This window comes from Elgaria multicarinata, chromosome 3 (assembly GCF_023053635.1).
Source record: "Elgaria multicarinata webbii isolate HBS135686 ecotype San Diego chromosome 3, rElgMul1.1.pri, whole genome shotgun sequence".
Taxonomy (NCBI): domain Eukaryota; kingdom Metazoa; phylum Chordata; class Lepidosauria; order Squamata; family Anguidae; genus Elgaria; species Elgaria multicarinata.
In genome coordinates, this window is record NC_086173.1 from 159,948,319 (window position 1) to 159,970,711 (window position 22,393).

Here is a 22,393-nt window from a genome sequence, read left to right on the forward strand (position 1 = left end):
GAAATTCTAAAATTAAGATAAAAATGAGCATATAAAATTTAAAATTCTAAAACACAGAACATACACACATAAAGCATTAAAAACCGTTAAAAAAAACTAAACATGTGGGTGATTAAGATGTGCCGCCATATGCCTGGGCAAAGAGGAAAGTCTTAACCTGGCGCCGGAAAGATAGCAGCGTTGGCGCCAGGTAAGCCTCGTCAGGGAGATCGTTCCACAGTCTGGGGGCCACCACCGAAAAGGCCCTGTCCCTTGTTGTGACACTCTGAGCCTCTCTCAGAGTAGGCACCCGGAGGAGGACCTTAGATGTTGAACGTAGTGACCGGGTATATTCACGTCGGGAGAGGCGTCAGGTATTGTGGTCTGGGAGAATGTGTTTCAGGGTCAAGTTTTCCACCCCGACCTGCTTCGCTGAAAAATGTGTTATCTTCACAGTCTGAAGTTCGGGGATAGAGGAAATGATGATTTGGCAAATTCCTGGAGGAGGATAGGTCTGCCAGTAGCTGTTAAGCAGGATTGCTAGATGGAATCTCCCCGTCAGTGAATCATAGAATCATAGAATAGCAGAGTTGGAAGGGGCCTACAAGGCCATCTAGTCCAACCCCCTGCTCAATGCAGGAATCCACTCTAAAGCATCCCTGACAGATGGTTGTCCAGCTGCCTCTTGAAGGCCTCTAGTGTGGGAGAGCCCACAACCTCCCTAGGTCACTGATTCCACCGTCGCACTGCTCTAACAGGAAGTTTTTCCTGATGTCCAGCCGGAATCTGGCTTCCTTTAACTTGAGCCCGTTATTCTGTGTCCTGCACTCTGGGAGGATCGAGAAGAGATCCTGGCCCTCCTCTGTGTGACAACCTTTCAAGTATTTGAAGAGTGCTCTCATGTCTCCCCTCAGTCTTCTCTTCTCCAGGCTAAACATGCCCAGTTCTTTCAGTCTCTCTTCATAGGGCTTTGTTTCCAGACCCCTGATCATCCTGGTTACCCTCCTCTGAACACGCTCCAGCTTGTCTGCGTCCTTCTTGAATTGTGGAGCCCAGAACTAGGCGCAATAGTCTAGATGAGGCCTAACCAGGGCCGAATAGAGAGGAACCAGTACCTCACCTGATTTGGAAGCTATACTTCTATTCATGCAGCCCAAAATAGCATTTGGCTTTCTTGCAGCCATATCGCACTGTTGGCTCATATTCAGCTTGTGATCTACAATGATTCCAAGATCCTTCTCGTTTGTAGTATTGCTGAGCCAAGTGTCCCCCATCTTGTAACTGTGCGTTTGGTTTCTATTTCCTAAATGTAGAACTTGGCATTTATCGCTGTTAAATTTCATCCTGTTGTTTTCAGCCCAGCACTCCAGCCTATCAAGATCACTTTGAAGTTTGTTTCTGTCTTCCAGGGTATTAGCTATCCCACCCAATTTGGTGTCATCTGCAAATTTGATCAGTGTTCCCTGCCCCTCCTCGTCCAAATCATTAATAAAAATGTTGAAGAGCACTGGGCCCAGGACTGAGCCCTGCGGTACCCCACTCGTTGCCTCTCCCCAGTTTGAGAAGGTTCCATTGATAAGTACTCTTTGAGTCCGATTCTGTAGCCAACTGTGAATCCACCTAATAGTTGTTCCATCTAGCCCACTTTTAGCTAGTTTGTTAATCAGAATGTCATGGGACACTTTGTCAAAAGCTTTGCTGAAGTCAAGTTATATGACGTCCACAGCATATCAGACACCAGGACAGAACAGGGAAAGGTTGTTGCCTTCCTGCTCTGAGTGTTGTCATGTCTAACCCTACTGCCCCTGTTTTGGGAGAAGGCGTTTCAGGTAATCAATCAGAATCAGATTCGGAACTAGAAGACGCAGCGCCAGACACCAGCCAGCCTGTACCAGTGGGGGAGGAAGCTCTCACGGGCGATGTACATTGATGGTGCTATATAAATAAATAAATAAATAATAATAATAATAATAATAATAGATTCCCCAGCTGGGAGTCAGCCCTCTCCAGAGCTTATCTCCTCAAGGCCAAATCCTACACACTCAGAGGGAAGTGAGGTTTCTTCTGGAGGTGAGCGTCCCGACAAGCTAGCTGATGCTAGGGCCTGCTGGAACCTCAAACGCACAGGGCGGAAGGAAGGTGTGAGAAAGTCGGTTAGATTATGCCAGAACCTGCCTCCGCACCAGGCGCTCTAAAGTTACGGGCATTTGAGAAGTAGCTTCCTATTCTTCTGGAATGGACAATTGTCTTGCTTAGTTTGCATAGTTTTGCCCTGGGGGGGGGACATTTGCAAGAGGTTAGACTCTATTCAGGTAGAAGAGACATTCGTTTGTTGCTTAATAAAAGCTTTGTGGATTACTTAGCAAGCCTCGTCATTTGTCTCCCATCGAAAGCAGGAGTGTTCTGAGAAACACGACAAGTGTGGCTTTTCCAGAAGCATCTGGCTGTCCCCTGTTGGAAACAGGATGCTAAACTAGATGGACCCTTGGTCTCATCCAGCAGGGCTGCTCTTGTATCCTTCTATCTCCTCTGTGACGTGGCCTGGTTTGATGCTCCCACCCATCCTCCACCCCCTTGGTGCAGGGAATAGCTCATGCCACGTTTCTCTCCTTATTCCAGCAGGTGAGGAGAGGATGGAGAAGAAGGAGGACAACCGAAAGGGAAACGCCAGGGAAGCAGAGCCTTGCTGGATGTTGTCAGGAGAAGCTGAACGCGACGTTTCCTGTGATCAAAGAGATGCATCCCTGAGCCTGTGGAAGGATCACCTCAAAAAGGGAAAGGATGACTTTATTTATCCTCAGGAAGGCAATGGGAGACCCACAGAAGGAACCGCGCCACAAAGTATCCTGGCAGGAGACACGGAAAAGACGTGTAGTCACTGCAGGGAAGCTTTTCGCTCCCAGGCCGAGCTTCTTAATCATCAGAGAATCCACTTGGGAGAGAAACCATTCAAATTCGTAGTTTGCGCAGAGAGCTTTCTCGGTGGTGACGCCCTTAGCGCTCATCCGGGAACACGCGGACGGGAGAAGCCGTACATCTGCTCGGCCTGCGGGAGGAGCTTCAGCGACCAGGCCGTTCTGACCGTGCACGAAAGAACCCACGGCGCGGAGAGCCCGGAGAACCCGGCAGACTTGCACCCCAATGTCCCCCGTCACTCGGCGCTCGCTCAGGACAAGAGGGTGCACGCAGGGGAGAGGCCGTACCAATGCAGCGAGTGCGAGAAACGTTTCAGAACGAGGGCTAGCCTTGTCAGCCACAAGAGGACGCACACGGGAGAGAAGCCGTACACGTGCCCCGAATGCGGGAAACGTTTCAGCATGGCCTCCGCCCTCATCCGGCACAAGAGGACCCACACGGGGGAGAGGCCGTACCAGTGTCTGGAGTGCGGGAGGCGCTTCGGGGACAGGTCAGGATTCAACACGCACGCGCGGACCCACACGGGCGAGAAGCGCTACTGCTGCCTGGACTGCGGGAAAAGCTTCGGCCGTCAGGCCCACCTGGTCGACCACGAGCGGACCCACACGGGCGAGAAGCCCTACCAGTGTTCCGAGTGCGAAAAGCGCTTCAGCAGCCTGTCCATCCTCATCAAGCACAAGCGGACCCACACGGGCGAGAAGCCCTACAAGTGCTCCTTCTGCGGGAAAGGCTTCAGCCAGAGCTCCAGCTGCATGAAGCACGAGAGGACCCACACGGGCGAGAAGCCCTACAAGTGCTCCTTCTGCGGGAAAGGCTTCAGCCAGAGCTCCAGCTGCATGAAGCACGAGAGGACCCACACGGGCGAAAAGCCCTACAAGTGCTCCTTCTGTGGGAAAGGGTTCAGCCAGAGCTCCAGCTGCATGAAGCATGAGCGGACCCACACGGGCGAGAAGCCCTACCAGTGTTCCGAGTGCGAAAAGCGCTTCAGCCAGAGCTACAGCTGCATGAAGCACGAGAGGACTCACACGGGCGAGAAACCATTTAAGTGATTTCCGTTCTGGGAGGAGGAGGGACAGGCCGTAGCTCAAGTGGGAGAGCGCCTTTTTGCAGGCAGAAAGTCACTGGCGATGCCAAGGTCACGGGTCCTTAGCATCTCGAAATAAACAGGTCAAGGTCATGGGGACAAGCTTTCCCTGCCCGAGACTCGAAAACAAGATGTGTGCTCTTGTTGTACGTTTACATAAATTGACGCTGCAGCCACACGCCTGGAGCACTGCAAAAGAGGAAGGAGTAGCGTAGAGCTCTTCTCGATCCTCCCAGAGTGCAGGACACAGAATAATGGGCTCAAGTTAAAGGCAGCCAGATTCCAGCTGGACATCAGGAAAAACTTCCTGACTGTTAGAGCGGTACGACAATGGAATCAGTTACCTAGGGAGGTTGTGGGCTCTCCCACACTAGAGGCCTTCAAGAGGCAGCTGGACAACCATCTGTCAGGGATGCTTTAGGGTGGATTCCTGCATTGAGCAGGGGGTTGGACTCGATGGCCTTGTAGGCCCCTTCCAACTCTGCTATTCTGTGATTCTATGATTCCAGGACAGTCTACATAGAATTGCACTGTTGTTATTGTGGCATAAGTTATTATGGGCAGGAGAGTGCCCTTGCAATCCTGTCCTGCTTGTGGGTCCCTGGCCGACAGCTGGTTGGCCACTGTGTGAACATATTGCTGGACTAGATGGACTCTTGATCTGATGAGCAGGGGGTTGGACTAGATGGCCTTGTAGGCCCCTTCCAACTCTGCTATTCTATGATTCTATGAAAAAGTGCCATCGAAATGATCAGGGGCCGTGTGTGTGCGTGTGTGCGTGTGAGCTCATTGATTGTCTTCCTTGCAGGGAAAGGTTAAAATATCTGGCGGGCTTTTAAGTTTAGAAAAGAAAGAGCCATGTGGATCGATAGTCCTTATCGGTACAAGAAATATATATATATATATATATATATATATATATATATATATATATACATATCCTTCCAGCCACAGCCGAATCATATTGATTGAGGACAAACTAGACATTCCGGGATCTTCCCGACTGTTAGAGCAGTACGATGATGGAACCAATTCTCTAGGGAGTCTGTGGGCTCTCCCACCCTAGAGGCCTTCAAGAGGCAGCTGTGCAACCATCTGACAGGGATGCTTTAAGGAGGATTCCTGCATTCAGCAGGGGGTTGGACTTGATGGCCTTAGAGGCCCCTTCCAACTCTACGATTCTATGATCTCTGGGAGTCTCAGCTTGAAACGGGGCAGGTGTCGAGGAAATGTGTGGATGGGGTGTTTTGTCTGTGCCCACCCTGTTTTGATGTGAGCCCCTTTCTATTAGGAATTAAGTTCTATAGCAATTTGATCCAAACTGTAGCCGAAAATATATTGAGCAACACTTGCTCAACCATCAAGAAGTGTTGACACACTAGTCAGAGTGTGAGCCTCCCAGCGAGGACAGGAAGAGTAGCAACCACAAAGGAACAGATGTTCCAGGATTGCAGTACCCATCTACGCATTGTTTTTCTAGTCTTAGAATTATCTGCACATGCATAAATGCCTTGTCTATCATAGGTTACTGTGTTGCAAAACTGTATTATGCTTGGTTTATTATATGAGGAAGTTCTGTTGTTGCTGGCTGGGGCATTCTGGGAGATGCAGTTCAACACATCTGGAGCGACCCAGGTTGAGGAAGGCTGCCCTATAAGTATCTTAGCTTTGCCTGCAGCTAGTGGGCAGTCCTTCAGAGCCACTAGGGTTTGCCACCTTGTAGCATTGCAGGCTGCTTGTAATAAAACGTTTCCAAGATGAGAGAAATGGTGTCTTGAGAGTCTTTGACCGCCACTCAGCGAACCAAGGGAACCTGCCCTTTTGGGTTCCTCCACACAGGGGAGTTCACAGAGAAGAAAGGGGGGAGGGTACTTAAGCTTCATCCCCACCCCACTCACCCCACCCCAATTTCTTTCTCCTCTGTAGTCCCTCAGCTGTTTTTCTCCAGCCAGGATTCCCCAGTGTGTATCGTTGGCTGTGGCTGGAAGGATATATATTTCTTACCTGCCTCTCCCTCTGGATCGAGGCGGAGAACAACATCAAATATAAAAAATACTATGAAATATATAAAACTGATTAAAAGCATGTAAAACTACTACATTATCATCATCATCATCATCAATTTATTGTGCTAGCCGAAAGCCATGACAAATACATCCATAAAAAAGCTTACAACTATAAAAGTACACAACAGTTTAAAATAACCAAGAGAACCCTACAGACAAGCTTAAATTTACTGTGACTAAAGCTCTCATTTCGCTCAGCGCTCTGAGTCTCCGTGGCAAGTTTATAGCAATTTTATCTAGTTCTCTCTTGCTAATCTTTTTCGCTGCCAGTGCAAACAGGGCCACTTTGTGAGTGACGTAACTGTTGGTATTGCTAAGGAGGAAGAGAACTGCTTCTGCTTGGGCATTCCTGCCTCCATATGTCAGCAGCGGTTTCAAGAGTCTCTCTCTTGGGTCCCTATACAGAGGGCAAGTTAACATATAGTGTGCTATGTCTTCCACTTGTTGTTGACCACAGATACATAATCTCGATTCAAATGGTACCTTGCGGTAGTGTCCTTCCAGAACTGCGATTGGCATCACTTGAAATCTCAATTCAATGAAAGCATTTACTACATTATTAAAATAACAGCCAGACATCTTAAAATTCGACTGGGTAGGAGAAGAGAGCAGTCTTTATAGCTTTCTTAAATGCCAAAAGACTGTTAAGTTGACGAATCTCCTCCGGCAGGCCAATTCCACAGTCTGGGAGCAGCAGAAGAGAAGGTCCTCTGGGTAATAGTTGTCAGCCTACTTGTGGCTGACTGAAGGAAGTTCTTCCCAGAGGACCTGAGTGTTTGGGGCGGATTGTACAGGAGAAGGCGATCCCTCAGGTAGCCTGGACCCAAACCATGTAGGGTTTCAAAGGCGATAACCAACACTTTATACTTCTCCTGGAAACTAATTGGAGTGACTTTAAAGCTGGTTTTAAAGATGGCTGGAAAAGCTGGGTAGGTTAAGCAGGAGAAGGTAAGATCCCTGGAGGCACGATGGCTGACTTCGAATAGCTGAAGAGTTGACTTGAAGAAAGTGGAGCAGGCTTCCTCCCTGTTGCTCCAGGGGGCAGGAACTAGAGTAGGGTGACCCTATGAAAAGGAGGACAGGGCTCCTGTAGCTTTAACAGTTGTATTGAAAAGGGAATTTCAGCAGGTGTCATTTGCATATATGGAGAACCTGGTGAAATTCCCTCTTCATCACAACAGTTAAAGCTGCAGGTGCCCTGTCCTCTTGTAAATCTGATCACAGTATAGCTCCTGCAGCTTTAACGGTGGTGATGAAGGGGAAATTTCACCAAGTGAGATATGCATACAAAGGACTCCTGCTGAAATTCTCTTTTCTATGCAACTGTTAAAGATACAGGAGCCCTGTTCTCCTTTTCATATGGTCACCCTAAACTAGAGCCAATGGTTGGACATGACAGGGGAGCAGATTTTGGCTAATTATTCGAAGAAGCTTTGTCACAGTACGAGACGTTCGAATGCGAAGGAGAGCTCTAGAGGTGGCGAGTTCTCCCCCGTTGGAGGTGTCTAAGCAGAGGCCGGGCGTCCATCGGTCAGGGATGCCGTTAGCTGCTTTCTGCATTGCAGAGTCTTCATGGAGCAGTGTATTCATTCCGGGATCCTGGTCTACCCAGGTTTGTCTCAATCAAACCAGATTTGAGGATTGCCAGAGTGAATCAGTCACAGAGGCATCAGATTAACAGTTTATTGATGTGACACATCTGCATGCGAAAGGGGTGTGCCAAGTATGCCCACGCACACCCTAATGTCTCAAGCAATAAGTGCTGCATTGAAAAGGACTTTGGGTGGGGGTCCAGAGAGGGACTTTCACCAGGTGCTGCATGCCTATTTATTTATTTATTTATTACATTTTTATACCGCCCAATAGCCGAAGCTCTACAAATGACACGTGCTGAAATCCCCGTTTCTATGCAACTATTAAAGATACAGGAGCCCAGTCCTCCTTTCCACATGGTCATCATAGAATCATAGAATAGCAGAGTTGGAAGGGGCCTACAAGGCCATCGAGTCCAACCCCCTGCTCAATGCAGGAATCCACCCTAAAGCATCCCCAACAGATGGCTGTCCAGCTGCCTCTTGAAGGCCTCTAGTGTGGGAGAAGAGCCCACAACCTCCCTAGGTAACTGATTCCATTGTCGTACTGCTCTAACAGTCAGGAAGTTTTTCCTGATGTCCAGCTGGAATCTGGCTTCCTTTAACTTGAGCCCATTATTCCGTGTCCTGCACTCTAGGAGGATCGAGAAGAGATCGATCATCCTATTGGATCCAGACTTAGTTATACTAGGAGAAGGTCCGTTGGAATCAATGAGACTGAATTCCAAACTCCAGAGTGTTGATGTTTATTAGGGCAACGCAAAAGACCACAAGAAATGTGCAAGCTTTCGAGATCTCCAGATCTCTTCATCAGACAAGCTGTTAGGAGGTGGAAAGTGGAGGGGTGGGCGGGGCGCTGTCTAGATGTTGTAGTCAGGATGTCTGAATTGTCACCGTCTTAAAATGATATGAAGGAGGAGAGTTTGCATACATCCCCATTGATTTCTATGGGTCTACTTGGAGTGAATAAGTCTGTATCCATCCTGTAAGTTTCTTTTAACCCATAAGTGGCCAACCTAGGGAGCCCACGAGCAGACATGACAGCAACAGCACACCCTGTTCCCCAGCAAGTAGTGTTATATTAGGGTGACCATATGAAAAGGAGGACCGGGCTCCTGTATCTTTAACAGTTGCATAGAAAAGGGCATTTCAGCAGGTGTCCTTTGTATATATGAGGAACCTGGTGAAATTCCCTCTTCATCACTACAGTTAAAGCTGCAGGAGCTATACTAGGGTGACCAGATTTAAAAGAGGGCAGGGCTCCTGCAGCTTTAACTGTTGTGATGAAGAGGAAATTGCACCAGGTTCCCCATATATACCAATGACACCTGCTGAAATTCCCTTTTCAATACAACTGTTAAAGATACAGGAGCCCTGTCCTCCTTTTCATACGGTCACCCTATCCAGAGGGGGATCCTGATGTAGTGCGAACAGTCCTCTAGCTGTTCTGCTGCTGCCACCCCTGACAACACGCCCGTGCTCCTGGCAGCAGGAGCGAAAAGGAATTGCTTTGCCGGGAGCCTCTCTGCTGGGAGCCACACTTCAAAGAGGCCAGGAGAAGAGACCCAGAAGGCTAATGGTTGTTGTTGTTTATTCGTTCAGTCGCTTCCGACTCTTCGTGACTTCATGGACCAGCCCACGCCAGAGCTTTCTGTCTGCCCTTGCCACCCCTAGCTCCCCCAAGGTCAAGTCTGTCACCTCCAGAATATCATCCCTCCATCTTGCCCTCGGTCGGCCCCTCTTCCTTTTGCCTTCCACTTTCCCTAGCATCAGCCTCTTCTCCAGGGTTTCCTGTCTTCTCATTATGTGGCCAAAGTACTTCAGTTTTGCCTTTAGTATCATTCCTTCAAGTGATCAGTCAGGCTTTATTTCCTGGAGTATGGACTGGTCTGATCTTCTTGCACCTCCTAAACCCCTCCTCCAACCAGTGTCACCACAAAGCCCCACCAATGCTTTGGGCTTGAGGAACACCTTCTCATCCTACCCCCCCCCCCCCCAGACAGGCAAGCCAAACACAGAGTAGGACATCAGTGTGTACAGCGTTGGATAAATAAATGAATAAAAATAATGTATTTATTATTGCATTTATTTCCAGCCTTTTTCCCCTCCAATGAAACCAAAGCGGCGTACATAATCCTCCTCTCCATTTTATCCTCACGACAACAACCCTGTGAGGGAGGTTGGGCTGAGAGTCTGTGACTGGCCCAAAGTCACCCAGTGGGTTTCCATTAGGGTGACCCTATGAAAAGGAGGACAGGGCTCCTGTATCTTTAACAGTTGCATATAAAAGGGCATTTCAGCAGGGGTCATTTGTATATATGGAGAACCTGGTGAAATTTCCTCTTCATCACCACAGTTAAAGCTGCAAGGAGCTATATACTAGAGTGACCAGATTTAAAAGAGGGCAGGGCACCTGCAGCTTTAACTGTTGTGATGAGGAAATTTCACCAGGTTCCCTGCTGAAATGTCCTTTTCAATTCAACTGTTAAAGATACAGGAGCCCTGTCCTCCTTTTCATAGGGTCACCTTAGTTTCCATGGCCGAGTGGGGACTAGAACCCGGATCTCCCGGCTCCCAGTCCAACACTCTAGCCACTCCACCACACTGGCTTCATGAATGAGCATTCAATAAATGATGATTTATTATGATTACACACAGGTGATAAATGCCTGCAGAAAGAAATGCAGCGATAGCCCACATGTCTCTTCATTCGATCAAAGGAGACCTCCAACACAGTTGACTTTGCACTCCTGTCTCCACAGCACACTTATTATTATTATTATTATTATTATTATTATTATTATTATTATTATTTATATAGCACCATCAATGAACATGGTGCTGTACAGAGTAAAACAGTAAATAGCAAGACCCTGCCGCATAGGCTTACATTCTAATAAAATCATAATAAAACAATAAGGAGGGGAAGAGAATGCACCAAACAGGCACAGGGTAGGGTAAAACTAGCAGTATGAAGTCAGAGCAAAATCAAGTTTTAAAAGCTTTAGGAAAAAGAAAGGTTTTTAGCTGAGCTTTAAAAGCTGCGATTGAACTTGTAGTTCTCACATGTTCTGGAAGAGCGTTCCAGGCGTAAGAGGTGGCGGAAGAAAATGGACGAAGCCGAGCAAGGGAAGTGGAGACCCTTGGGCAGGCGAGAAACATGGCATCAGAGGAGCGAAGAGCACGAGCGGGGCAATAGTGTGAGATGAGAGAGGAGAGATAGGCAGGAGCTAGACCGTGAAAAGCTTTGTAGGTCAACAGGAGAAGTTTATATTGGATTCTGAAGTGAATTGGAAGCCAATGAAGAGATTTCAGAAGTGGAGTAACATGGTCAGAGCGGCGAGCCAAGAAGATGATCTTAGCAGCAGAGTGGTGAACAGAAACCAACGGACTGATGTGCTCCATGGGCCAAGAAATTCCTCCAGGCTGGCAGCATGAGTTCCCCCCTGGAACGAGACCAGAGTGGTCCACTCTTAACACAGCTGATATAGCTACCTCCCATGTTCCAGAAGGTGCCCGAAGGATCACAGGTTGGGAAATGAATCACCTTTTCCTGGGAAAACAGGGCCCCAACGTTCCAGCATGGGAGCGAGAGTTTCTCAGCTCTTCCGAGAGTTCTTAGAGGGGTGAGATAACATTAGGGTGACCACATGAAAAGGAGGACGGGGTTCCTGTAACTTTAAAAGTTGGATTGAAAAGGGAATTTCAGCAGGTGTCATTTGTATATATGGAGAACTTGGTGAAATTCCCTCTTCATCACCACAGTTAAAGCTGCAAGTGCCCTGCCCTCTTTTAAATCTGGTCACTCTAGTATAGCTCCTGCAGCTTTAACTGTGGTGATGAAGAGGGAATTTCACCAGGTTCACCATATATACAAATGACACCTGCTGAAATTCCCTTTTCAATATAACTGTTAAAGATACAGGAGCCCTGTCCTCCTTTTCATATGGTCACCCTAGATAACATGGCAGAAGTCCAAGTAGCTATAAAGTTGTGGATATGGGGTGCTGTACTGGATTGGTACCAATGACCTCATGCGAGAGACCTACTTGGTTGGGTGACCATATGGAAACGAGGACAGGGCTCCTGTATCTTTTAACAGTTGTATAGAAACAAAATTTCAGCAGGTGTTGTTTGTATGCAGGCAGCACCTGGTGAAATTCCCTCTTCACCGCAATAGCTAAAGCTGCAGGAGCCCTGCCCTCTTTTGTATCTGGTCACTCTAGTATAATTTCCCCAGGTGCTGCATGCCTGCAAATGGCACTTGCTGAAATCCCCTTTTCTACACAACTGTTACAGAGAAGCCCTATCCTCCTTTCCATATGGTTTAGGGCAACCTTTCCTAATCTGGTGCCTTGCAAATGTGTTTTGGACTTTGAATTAGGGTGACCATATGGAAAGGAGGACAGCGCTACTGTATCTTTAACAGCTGTAGAGAAAAGGGGATTACAGCAGGTGTCATTTGTAGGCATGCAGCACCTGGTGACATTCCCCCTTCATGAGAACAAAGCTGCAAGAGCCCTGCCCTCTTGACCAGATACAAAGAGGGCAGGGCTCCTGTAACTTTAACTGTTGTGATGAAGAGGTCATTTCACCAGGTGCTCCATATATACAAATGACACCTGCTGAAATTCCCTTTTCTGTGCAACTGTTAAAAGATACAGGAGCCCTGCCCTCCTTTTCATAGGGTCAGCCTAGATGAAGAGGGACTTTCACCAGGTGCTGCACGCATATTTATTTATTTATTACATTTTTATACCGCCCAATAACCAAAGCTCTACAAATGACACCTGCTGAAATTCCCTTCACCACCTGAAATTCATCCCAACAATTGCTTTTTATACTGTATTTTGTATTCGTGTTTTTAACCTGTTGGTTGTTTTATTATGGTTTTAATTTTTGTGAACCGCCCAGAGAGCTTCGGCTATTGGGCGATATAAAAATGTAATAAATAAATAAATAAACAAACAAACAAACAATTAAAGCTGCAGGAGCCCTGCCGTTAAAGGTACAGAAGCCCTGTCCTCCTTTCCATAGGGTCACCCTAGGATCCAACCCTATACGTTGTCGTTGTTTAAATTCCAAACGCCATAACAAAAACTTTGCTTTCTGATGGGGTTAAATTGGGGGGGGTGGGGGGAAGTGCTTTTTCTCTCTCTCCCTCCCCTTCCTCCTAGAGAGACCGGATGTTGTGGCGGCGGCGGGGGAGGGGGCGGGATGTAAACAGTGGACGCCACTTCCTGCCCCGCCCACCGTGGGAAAGTGGCCTTTGAATTTCCCAGACTCGGGTTTGGACGAGCCTTCCTAGCCTGTGGGAGGGGAATCAGGTGAGTGGGGGAGCGGAGGAGGGACAGGATCCGCGTGGAAGGGGAAACACACCCAGAGACGGGGGTGCAACACGGGTGGGGGGGACACCGGGCAGGGAAGGGTCCCGCCGAAGGTGGCCAACTTTTTAACCAGCCCCTGCTCCTGTGCTTTGAACAGCTTCCAGGTCTGCAGGGGCTCCTGCGTGCCGTTTGTCAAGCATTTGCTCCCTTTCAGCCTCCCCCCCCCAACCTGGCGCTCTCCAGAAGAGCTGGACTACAACTCCCATGCTCCCCAGGCCGCGTAGTCCGTGGTCGGGGATGATAGGCACCATAGTCCCAACGCTACAGGCAGAGGCCAATAAATGTACTCTCTTTCCGCTGCTCCTAACCTGGCGCTCTCCAGAAGTGCTGGACTACAACTCCCATGCTCCCCAGACCGCATAGTCTGTGGTCGGGGATGATAGCCACCGTAGTCCCAACGTTACAGGCAGAGGCCAATAAAGGTACTCTCTTTCCGCTGCTCCTAACCTGGCGTTCTCCAGAAGTGCTGGACTACAACTCCCATGCTCCCCAGACCGCTTGGTCCGTGGTTGGGGATGATAGGCACCGTAGTCCCAATGCTACAGGCAGAGGCCAATAAATGTACTCTCTTTCCGCTGCTCCTAACCTGGAACCCTCCTGATGTGCTGGACTACAACTCCCATGCTCCCCAGACTGCATAGTCTGTGGTCGGGGATGATAGGCACCATAGCCCCAACGCTACAGGCAGAGGCCAATAAATGTACTCTCTTTCCGCTGCTCCTAACCTGGAATCCTCCTGATGTGCTGGACTACAACTCCCATGCTCCCCAGACCGCATAGTCCGTGGTCGGGGATGATAGCCACCGTAGTCCCAACGCTACAGGCAGAGGCCAATAAAGGTACTCTCTTTCCGCTGCTCCTAACCTGGAACCCTCCTGATGTGCTGGACTACAACTCCCAGAATCCTCTAGGAAGCGATGGGTAACGGGCAGGAATGCTGAGCGTTTTTGTTCAACGCATCTGGAGGGTGCCAGGTTGGGGGAACCTGTACTGATTAGTTATAAATTAATATGATTCGGAGGTTGGGTCTGCATCGTTTTTTTTTTTTTTTTTTAAAGAAGTATAAGGGAAACTATGAATGGGAAATGGGATATAAATTGACAAAGAGTCTTGTGGCACCTTAAAGACTAACCATTTTATTAGGGCCCGTGTTATCATGGGAATTGGACAGTGTCCACGAGAGCTTTTGCCCATCTTCCCCAACTTGGTGCCCTCCAGAGGTATTGGACTTCACCTTCCATCAGCCTCAGCTAGTGTGGCCAGTGGTTAGTAATGCTGGAGTTGTACTCTGATACATCTGGAAGCCATCAGGTTGGGGAGGATTGGCTTTAATGCCGCCAGACTTTTCATTTTTGCTGCGACAGACTTAACACAGCTAACCCTCTGGAACTAACTTCACATATCTGCTGGTCACATATCTTGATATTTCACGGTGAAGTTAGTCCAGTAAATTCAGGGGTGGGTGGGCTTCAGGCCGGTGGGATCTCCTTTGTGTGTGCTTTTACTAGATCCCCGAGATCCAACATCTGCCTTCCTCAATTTGGTGCCCTCTAGAGGTTGCTGGACTCCAACTCCCATCTGCACCAGCCAACGTGGCCATGGTCAGTAGTGCTGGGAGTTGTAGTCCAAAACACTTGGAGGGCAGCAAGGAAAATGCTAGTGCAATTTCACCCACTTGTGTACGTCCCATTGAACTCAGTGGGGCTTACTTCCGAGTAGATACTTTTAGGATTGCGCTGTTAGAATGAAAGAAAGGTAAAGGGCACCTCTGAGCTCAGTGCTTGCTTTCCGTATCATTCTTTTCAAACAAAACCCCACATCTGGTTCTCCCCCCACTTGGACTACAAGTCATCTTTGTTTTAGGAGCTAGAGAAAACACCCTTTGCTATTGTTAATCAGTTGGAAGTCAGAACCCTCCGGTTGATCTACTGGAAATCTACCAATAGATCCTGATCTACCTCTTGCCTACGCCTGCAGGAATTTGAAGCTGTGCTTGGAAGCCCTAGTGAAGAATAGGAGGAAAAATCCCTAGATCCTTACTCTTGCTACTAAGCCTATCGTAAGTGGGATGGGGGAGGGCTGGACGAGTCAGAGGCCCTGTTCAGAAGACGCTTTAAACCACCCTGGTTAAAGGTGTCTTCTGAACAGGGACAGAGTTGCTAGGATCCTTGGGGTCTGAACGAACTCCCAGTGAATAACTAGGAAAGAGATCTCAAAGTTGTGGTGGGCTGGATCTACACTATTGCTTTAAAGCGCTTTAGAACAGTTTTATAGCGCTTTAAAGCAGTTAAAGCGCTTTATAACTGTTATAAAGCGCTTTAAAGCAGTAGTGTAGATCCGGCCGGGGAGAGCAAAATGCAAACATCAACCCACACAGCGCGCTTACTTGGGAGTAGTACTTTACCTTTGAGTTGACATGCATTGTGGGACAGGGCAGGCAAACCCTTCATATTTGCATCATCTAATCCCTGTAATCAATCGGGTGAAAACTACGGGGGGGGGGGGCAGGCAGGCTCAAGCCCCCCCTGGGGTGGGGGGTGGGGTGGAATGCCCAACCAGGTAACATCAGTTAGCTGGTTCTTCAGTCAGTCTGTATTATTTGTTATGTGTTTGGGAGTCAGTCCAAATCACCTCCAAGCAAACCTTGCTTCCTCCTCAAATGCCCCGGAGATCTCTTTGCAAGACAAAAGCTGCTCTGCTTTTGTGTCAGGTTCAGGAGATCTCTTTGCAAGACAAAAGCCACTCTGCTTTTGTGTCAGGTTCAGCCTTCCCCAGATTCATTTCCTCAGACCCCAAGGTTGCCCATTTAGGAATTACAGTGTGTGGGGTGGGGTGGGTTTCCTTTTAAATATGTCTGAACAAAAAATATGTATGCATTTTTGTTGTTTATTCGTTCAGTCGTTTCCGACTCTTCGTGACTTCATGGACCAGCCCACGCCAGAGCTTTCTGTCGGCTGTCGCCACCCCCAGCTCCCCCAAGGTCAAGTCTGTCACCTCCAGAATATCATCCATCCATCTTGCCCTTGGTCGGCCCCTCTTCCTTTTGCCTTCCACTTTCCCTAGCATCAGCCTCTTCTCCAGGGTGTCCTGTCTTCTCATTATGTGGCCAAAGTACTTCAGTTTTGCCTTTAATACCATTCCCTCAAGTGAGCAGTCTGGCTTTATTTCCTGGAGTATGGATTGGTTTGATCTTCTTTGCAGTCCAAGGCACTCTCAGGATTTTCCTCCAACACCACAGTTCAAAAGCATCTCTCTTCCTTCGCTCAGCTTTCCTTATGGTTCAGCTCTCGTACAAAATATATAATTTATTGTTTTACTCTGCACAGCACCATGAACATTGTTGGTGCTATATAAATAAATAAATATAATATAATATGCACATAATGACACGATCCAGCTGCTATTAAACACTTTTAGCTACCTAAAGTCATGCAAGTTTACTTAGAAGTAATTTCCAGAGAGCCCACTGGGACTTACTTAACTATAAAGGACCTCCTTAAATTAACTATGCTCTTCATGGTTTTAATTTTTGTGAACCGCCTAGAGAACTTTGGCAATTGGGTGGTATAAAAATGTTATTTTTATGGGTTTTATAATATTTTATAATATCACAATATTATAATTAAAATGTAATATTTTTGTTGAGTACTTGTTATTTTAATATGTGGCTTTAAATACTCTGGGATCCAATGTTGATGAAGGATGGGTTCCAGAAATAGAAATATATTCCTGCATTGAGCAGGGGGTTGGACTTGATGGCCTTCTAGGCTCCTTCCAACTCTACTATTCTATGATATATAAATGTAAACAAATAAGCCTAGCCCTCTTTTTCCAAGTTTAGCCCCCGCCCAAATTGAGACATCTGTGCCCCTGTAATCAATGAAATCTCCCCAAGAGAATTCTGGAATTTAAAATGGGATTCTAGATTGCACTCTGCATGTGTACGGTGGTAGTGGGGAAAAGGCAAATCTTGTGCTAGAGATGACTAGGCAAGGGGCTTGAAATTCAGACAGCCGCTATTGTTGTGCCTGTATTTCAGAAACCACATGGAAAGGTGGATCGAGCTCCTGTGACTTTAACGGTTGCGCAGAAAAGGGAATTTCAGCAGGTGTCATTTGTATGCATGCAGCACCAGGTTAAATCCCCTCTTCGTCACAACAGTTAAAGCTGCAGGAGCTATACTAGAGTGACCAGATACAACAGAGGGCAAGGCTCCTGCAGCTTTAACTGTTGGGATGAAGAGGGGATTTAACCTGATGCTGCATCCATAGAAATGACACCTATGTGGACGGAAGATTGGATCGGGCCAGGAAGCAATTCTTTCTTTCTCTACCTGCCTGCAGAACAACTGATGGTTTTACTTATATACATGAAATCTTAATTCTTTAAATACAGGATGATATGAAGAAAGGAGAAGAAAAAGTAAAGGGGAAGAAAAGGGGGTAGGGTTTACTGTTTGGGTGTATCGGAAAAGAACAAAAAGCATCTCAGAAAGTAAGGCCAGGAAGCCAACTTTAATGGAGGCCTTGGGAGAAGGTGGCAGGTTCAAGGGTGACCCTATGGAAAAGAGAACTGGGGCTCCTGTATCTTTAACAGTGGCATAGAAAAAGGAATTTCAGCAGGTGTCATTGTTATACATGCAGCACCCGGTGAAATTCCCTCTTCATCCCCACAGTTAAAGCTGCAGGAGCCCTGCCTAGCAGTTACAAAAGAGGACAGGGCTCCTGCAGCTTTAACTGTTGAGATGAAGAGGGGAATTTCACCAGGTGCTGCATGCGTACAAAGGACACCTGCTGAAACCCCCTTTTCAACACAACTGTTAAAGATACAGGAGCCCTTGTCCTCTTTTCTATATGGTCACCCTAAACTAGGCACTCAATTCCCCCATTTATAGATGAAGTGTGGAGAGCCTTCCAGATGTTGGTTGGACTCTTGGCTCCCATCATCCCTCACCATGGCTATGCTGGCTGGGGCACATGGGAGTTGGAATCTGGCACCTCGAAGGTTCCTTTTTTATTTATTGTATTTATATCCCACCTTTTTCCTCCAAGGAACCCAAGGCAGTGTACATAATCCTCCTCCTTTCCATGTTATCCTCACAACAACCACCCTGCGAGGTAGGTTGGGCTGAGAGTCTGTGACTGGCCCAAAGTCACCCAGTGGGTTTCCATGGCCGAGTGGGGACTAGAACCCGGATCTCCCAATCCAACACTTTAGCCACTACACCACACTTCCTTCCCCATCCCTGCCCTACAGGGTTCTCTCTGACGGTCCTTCTCTGTTTCAGGGCGACGTCACTCTTGCTACTGAGACGTCCTCCGTTCACCCTCTGGCGCCGAATCTCTCGCTTTGGGCGCGTCGGAGTTGGCAGCGCTGTCGAGGCTGACCGCCAGCGTCGATCCAGGCCGCTTTTGCCCCGGGGGAGAAAATGGCCACCCAGCCCAGAGATACGTTGGCGCCCGGCCTTTCGCAGGCCGTGCCGGAGAAGGGGACGGGGACGGAAGAGGCGAGGCCGGCAGGGCCTGAGGTGGGGAAGGGAGGAGGGCGAGGCCCTCGCATCCTCCACATGGAGAACATCCGGGAATTCTGGGAAAGAACGGTCCCGGAGGAAGTGAGCCGGGAGCCCCGTAAGGGCCTGCAGCAGCGTTGGGAATCCCAGCTGCAAGAGTTCCTGAAGGCCCTGGAATCGCCCCACTCGGAAGGGGGCAGCCCACAGTCCCTGGGCCCCCTTCCGTGGAACAACATTCGGGCTTCCCTGACCCCCTTTGCAGGGGCGGGCGATCCCAGCCAGCGGCCTAGAGGCGAGAGAGTCTCCCAGCTCCTGCCTGGCCTGAGCGGAGAAGCCCACCCGGCTGAGAGAAGCAGCCTGGCCAAAGACAAGATGGACGGCTGGACGGCCAAGGGGGGGATCCCGGGCCACAAAGCCGTCAGCTCGCACGACGAATGCCGTCTCTTCCGGCAGTTTGGTTACCAGGAAGCCGAAGGGCCCCGCGAGGCCTGCCGGCACCTCCGGAGGCTTTGCCACCAGTGGCTGAAGCCGGAGAGGCACACCAAGGAGCAGATGTTGGAACTGGTGATCCTGGAGCAGTTCCTGGCTGTCCTGCCCCCAGAGATGCAGGGCTGGGTCCGGGAATGCAGCCCCCAGACCTGCACCCAGGCTGTGATCCTAGCCGAAGACTTCCTCCAGAGGCAGCAAGAGAACGAGGCACAGGAAGAGCAGGTGAGCCCTGGATGGGTTGGGATGTGCAGGGCGGGATCCATCCGTTCATTCATTTTTATCCTGCTGCGATGTTCCCGGCCTGACATGACATGAAAGGAAAAAACGATGAGGAGGGAAGAGGGAAAAAAACCCACCAGGGTTCGATCACTTTGTTGGCCTCTCTCAGTGTAGCCTCTCATGCCCCACCTTGGCTCCTCTGCCGCCCTTATCCTCCACAAACCCAACATAACAGCCTTCCTAGTTGAACAGGTGTCCCTCTCTATGTCCAATTTCCCCTCCCCTCTTCCCTCCCCTTATGCTTTTCCTTTTGTGGCGTGTAAGCCTGCAAGCAGGGAGCATTGGAGCCTCATCTGCCAGAGGAGTCAAAGGTTTCCAATGTTGTCTGGCAGGAAAACTCCATCCCGCGGTGGAAGTTTTTCTGGGAAAACACTCCACGCTGAATAGCGACGCTGTGCAGAGGAGAGTTCCTGCACGACCATTGTGTGGGGTGGGTGTGGAGGGCGCCATGGACTTGTCAGTTGTATTGAGTTGACTTTTCCCACTGGCTACAGAGTTCCCTGGCAAGAGCGGCGAAAGGAGCGAGTGCCGTTCTAGGAGAGTTGCTGGGATTTTTTTTTTTTTTTTTTGCGGCAATGGCTGATGGGATACCATCAGGAGGACCAGGGGAGGAGAGAAGGCGAAGGAACTATCAATTAAATGTCACGTTGTCTTTTATTCAACTCCACGGGAGCCCACAGTCACACAACAGTGGAGTTAGGACATGTTGTGTGGGGGGGCACCCCCTAGAAACTCAACCGTTGAGTGGTGTTTTCCCACTGCGTTAGGGTGACCATATGGAAAGGAGGACAGGGCTCCAGTATCTTTAACAGTTGTATTGAAAAGGGAATTTCAGCGGGTGTCATTTGTATGCATGCAGCACCTGGTGAAATTCCTTCTTCATCACCACAGTTAAAGCTGCAGGAGCCCTGCCCTCTTTTAAATCTGGTCACTCTAGTATAGCTCCTGCAGCTTTAACTGTGGTGATGAAGAGGGAATTTCACCAGGTGCTGCATGGCCCCTTATACCCAATTTCCTACACAACCCAGTGCAACTAGCTTTACTACTTATTTTTAAATGCTTCGGATCTTTCGGAATAACAGGCTCAAGTTAAAGGAAGCCCGATTCCAGCTGGACATCAGGAAAAACCTCCTGACTGTTAGTGCAGTACGACAATGGAATCAGTTGCCTGGTGAGGTCGTGGGCTCTCCCACACTAGAGGCCTTCAAGAGGCAGCTGGACAACCATCCGTCAGGGATGCTTTAGGGTGGATTCCTGCATTGAGCAGGGGGTTGGACTCGATGGCCTTGTAGGCCCCTTCCAACTCTGCTATTCTGTGATTCTATGATTCTGTGAATTCTCATTGTACGATTCTAATTCCCATAATGTACGTCTGGTTTTAATTCCCCTGATAGGTGGTTTTCATTCATTTGAATTGCTTTCAAGGACCTCATTGTGGTCTCCGACTCTCAGCTTTTTGGGGTCCAGCCTTCAATGCCAAAAGATCCCTCATGTATATATTTGATTTGCATGTGTATAATGTGTATTTGCATGTGTACATTGATGGTGCTATATAAATAAATAATAATAATAATAATAATAATAATAATATGCAAGTCTCTGGTCAAAGCCTGGTTAAAACCTGCACGGGCTAATTATGTATCTGTTTATGCAAACTTCAAAATAATTACTGGGATTTATTTAAATTTCACAGTAGGCAAAGCCAGCTGAGGGATTTCTTATCCGAAACATCTCAGTTGGATTTTATTTATTTTATTATTTTATTTATTACATTTCTATACCGCCCAATAGCCGAAGCTCTCTGGGCGGTTCACAAAAATTAAAATCATAGTAAAACAATCAACAGGTTAGAAGCACAAATACACAATACAATATCAAAAGCAATTTTAGTGTTCATTTGTCCTCATAGAGCCTCGTGTGGCGCAGAGCGGTAAGCGGCAGTTTCTGCAGCCGAAACTCTCCCCACGGCCTGAGTTCGATCCCAGCGGAAGCTGGTTTCAGGCAGCCGGCTCAGGTCGACTCAGCCTTCCATCCTTCCGAGGTCGGTAAAATGAGTACCCAGCTAGCTGGGGGAAAGGTAACCGCGACTGGGGAAGGCAATGGCAAACCACCCCACTACAAAGTCTGCCAAGAAAACGTCAGCGAAAGCAGGCGTCCCTCTAGGAGTCAGCAATGACTTGAGTGCTTGCACGAGAGGTTCCTTTCCTTCCCCTCCTTGTCCTCATTGCAGATCTCTCCAGATCAGCCATTTCACCTCCATAACAGTGAATTTGCAATTAATTTGCGGGAAATCGCCCCTTGCCTGGCAATTAAGTTTAAAGAAAAAACACCCTTCCATTGACATCAATGGATACTCAGGGCTCTGGGAAATAGATTCTGGGCACGGGTCCCACATGAGCCCCGCCTCACAACGCCCCTGGAGCTCACAAGCTTTCCACTTCAAAACACCGTTCCTAGATACTGAAAGCTTCCTTCCTTGCATCGCTTTACGGTTATGGGGAGTCATTTTCTTGTTGCTGTTCTTAAAACTGTTGAGCATCAGAAATCCTTGCTGACCTACTTCAGATTTCTCAGAGATCTACCCGTGGGTCCTCGGCCCTATTCAGTCTGCTGGTTTTGGGGTTCCCTTCGCCCAAATCCAGGGTTGAATCAAGGCATGAGGGAAACGGAGCTAGATTTGCCATATGGCCTGCCCTGCAGGGCAGTTGGGCGCTTTTGCCATGCGCTCTTCACCCCTTCCCTGAGGGGAGACATGAGAGCACTCTTCCAATACTTAAAAGGTTGTCACACAGAGGAGGGCCAGGATCTCTTCTTGATCCTCCCAGAGTGCAGGACACGGAATAACGGGCTCAAGTTAAAGGAAGCCAAATTCCAGCTGGACATCAGGAAAAACATCCTGACTGTTAGAGCAGTACGACAATGGAATCAGTTACCTAGGGAGGTTGTGGGCTCTCCCACACTAGAGGCCTTCAAGAGGCAGCTGGACAGCCATCTGTCAGGCATGCTTTAGGGTGGATTCCTGCATTGAGCAGGGGGTTGGACTCGATGGCCTTATAGGCCCCTTCCAACTCTGCTATTCTATGAGTCTAAGT

The 22,393-nt window shown here is 48.5% G+C and overlaps 1 protein-coding gene across 1 annotated transcript in view; it reads left to right on the plus strand.

The window, feature by feature from the left end:
- The window catches only part of LOC134395667 (uncharacterized), a 33,965-nt gene that overhangs the window by 7,306 nt on the left and 4,266 nt on the right, over window positions 1-22,393 (plus strand). Inside the window, exons 4-5 of the mRNA XM_063121830.1 lie at window positions 2,599-3,940; window positions 18,410-19,244. Coding sequence (XP_062977900.1) covers window positions 2,599-3,940; window positions 18,410-19,244 — 2,177 coding nt within the window. The remainder of the gene's footprint in view (window positions 1-2,598; window positions 3,941-18,409; window positions 19,245-22,393) is intronic.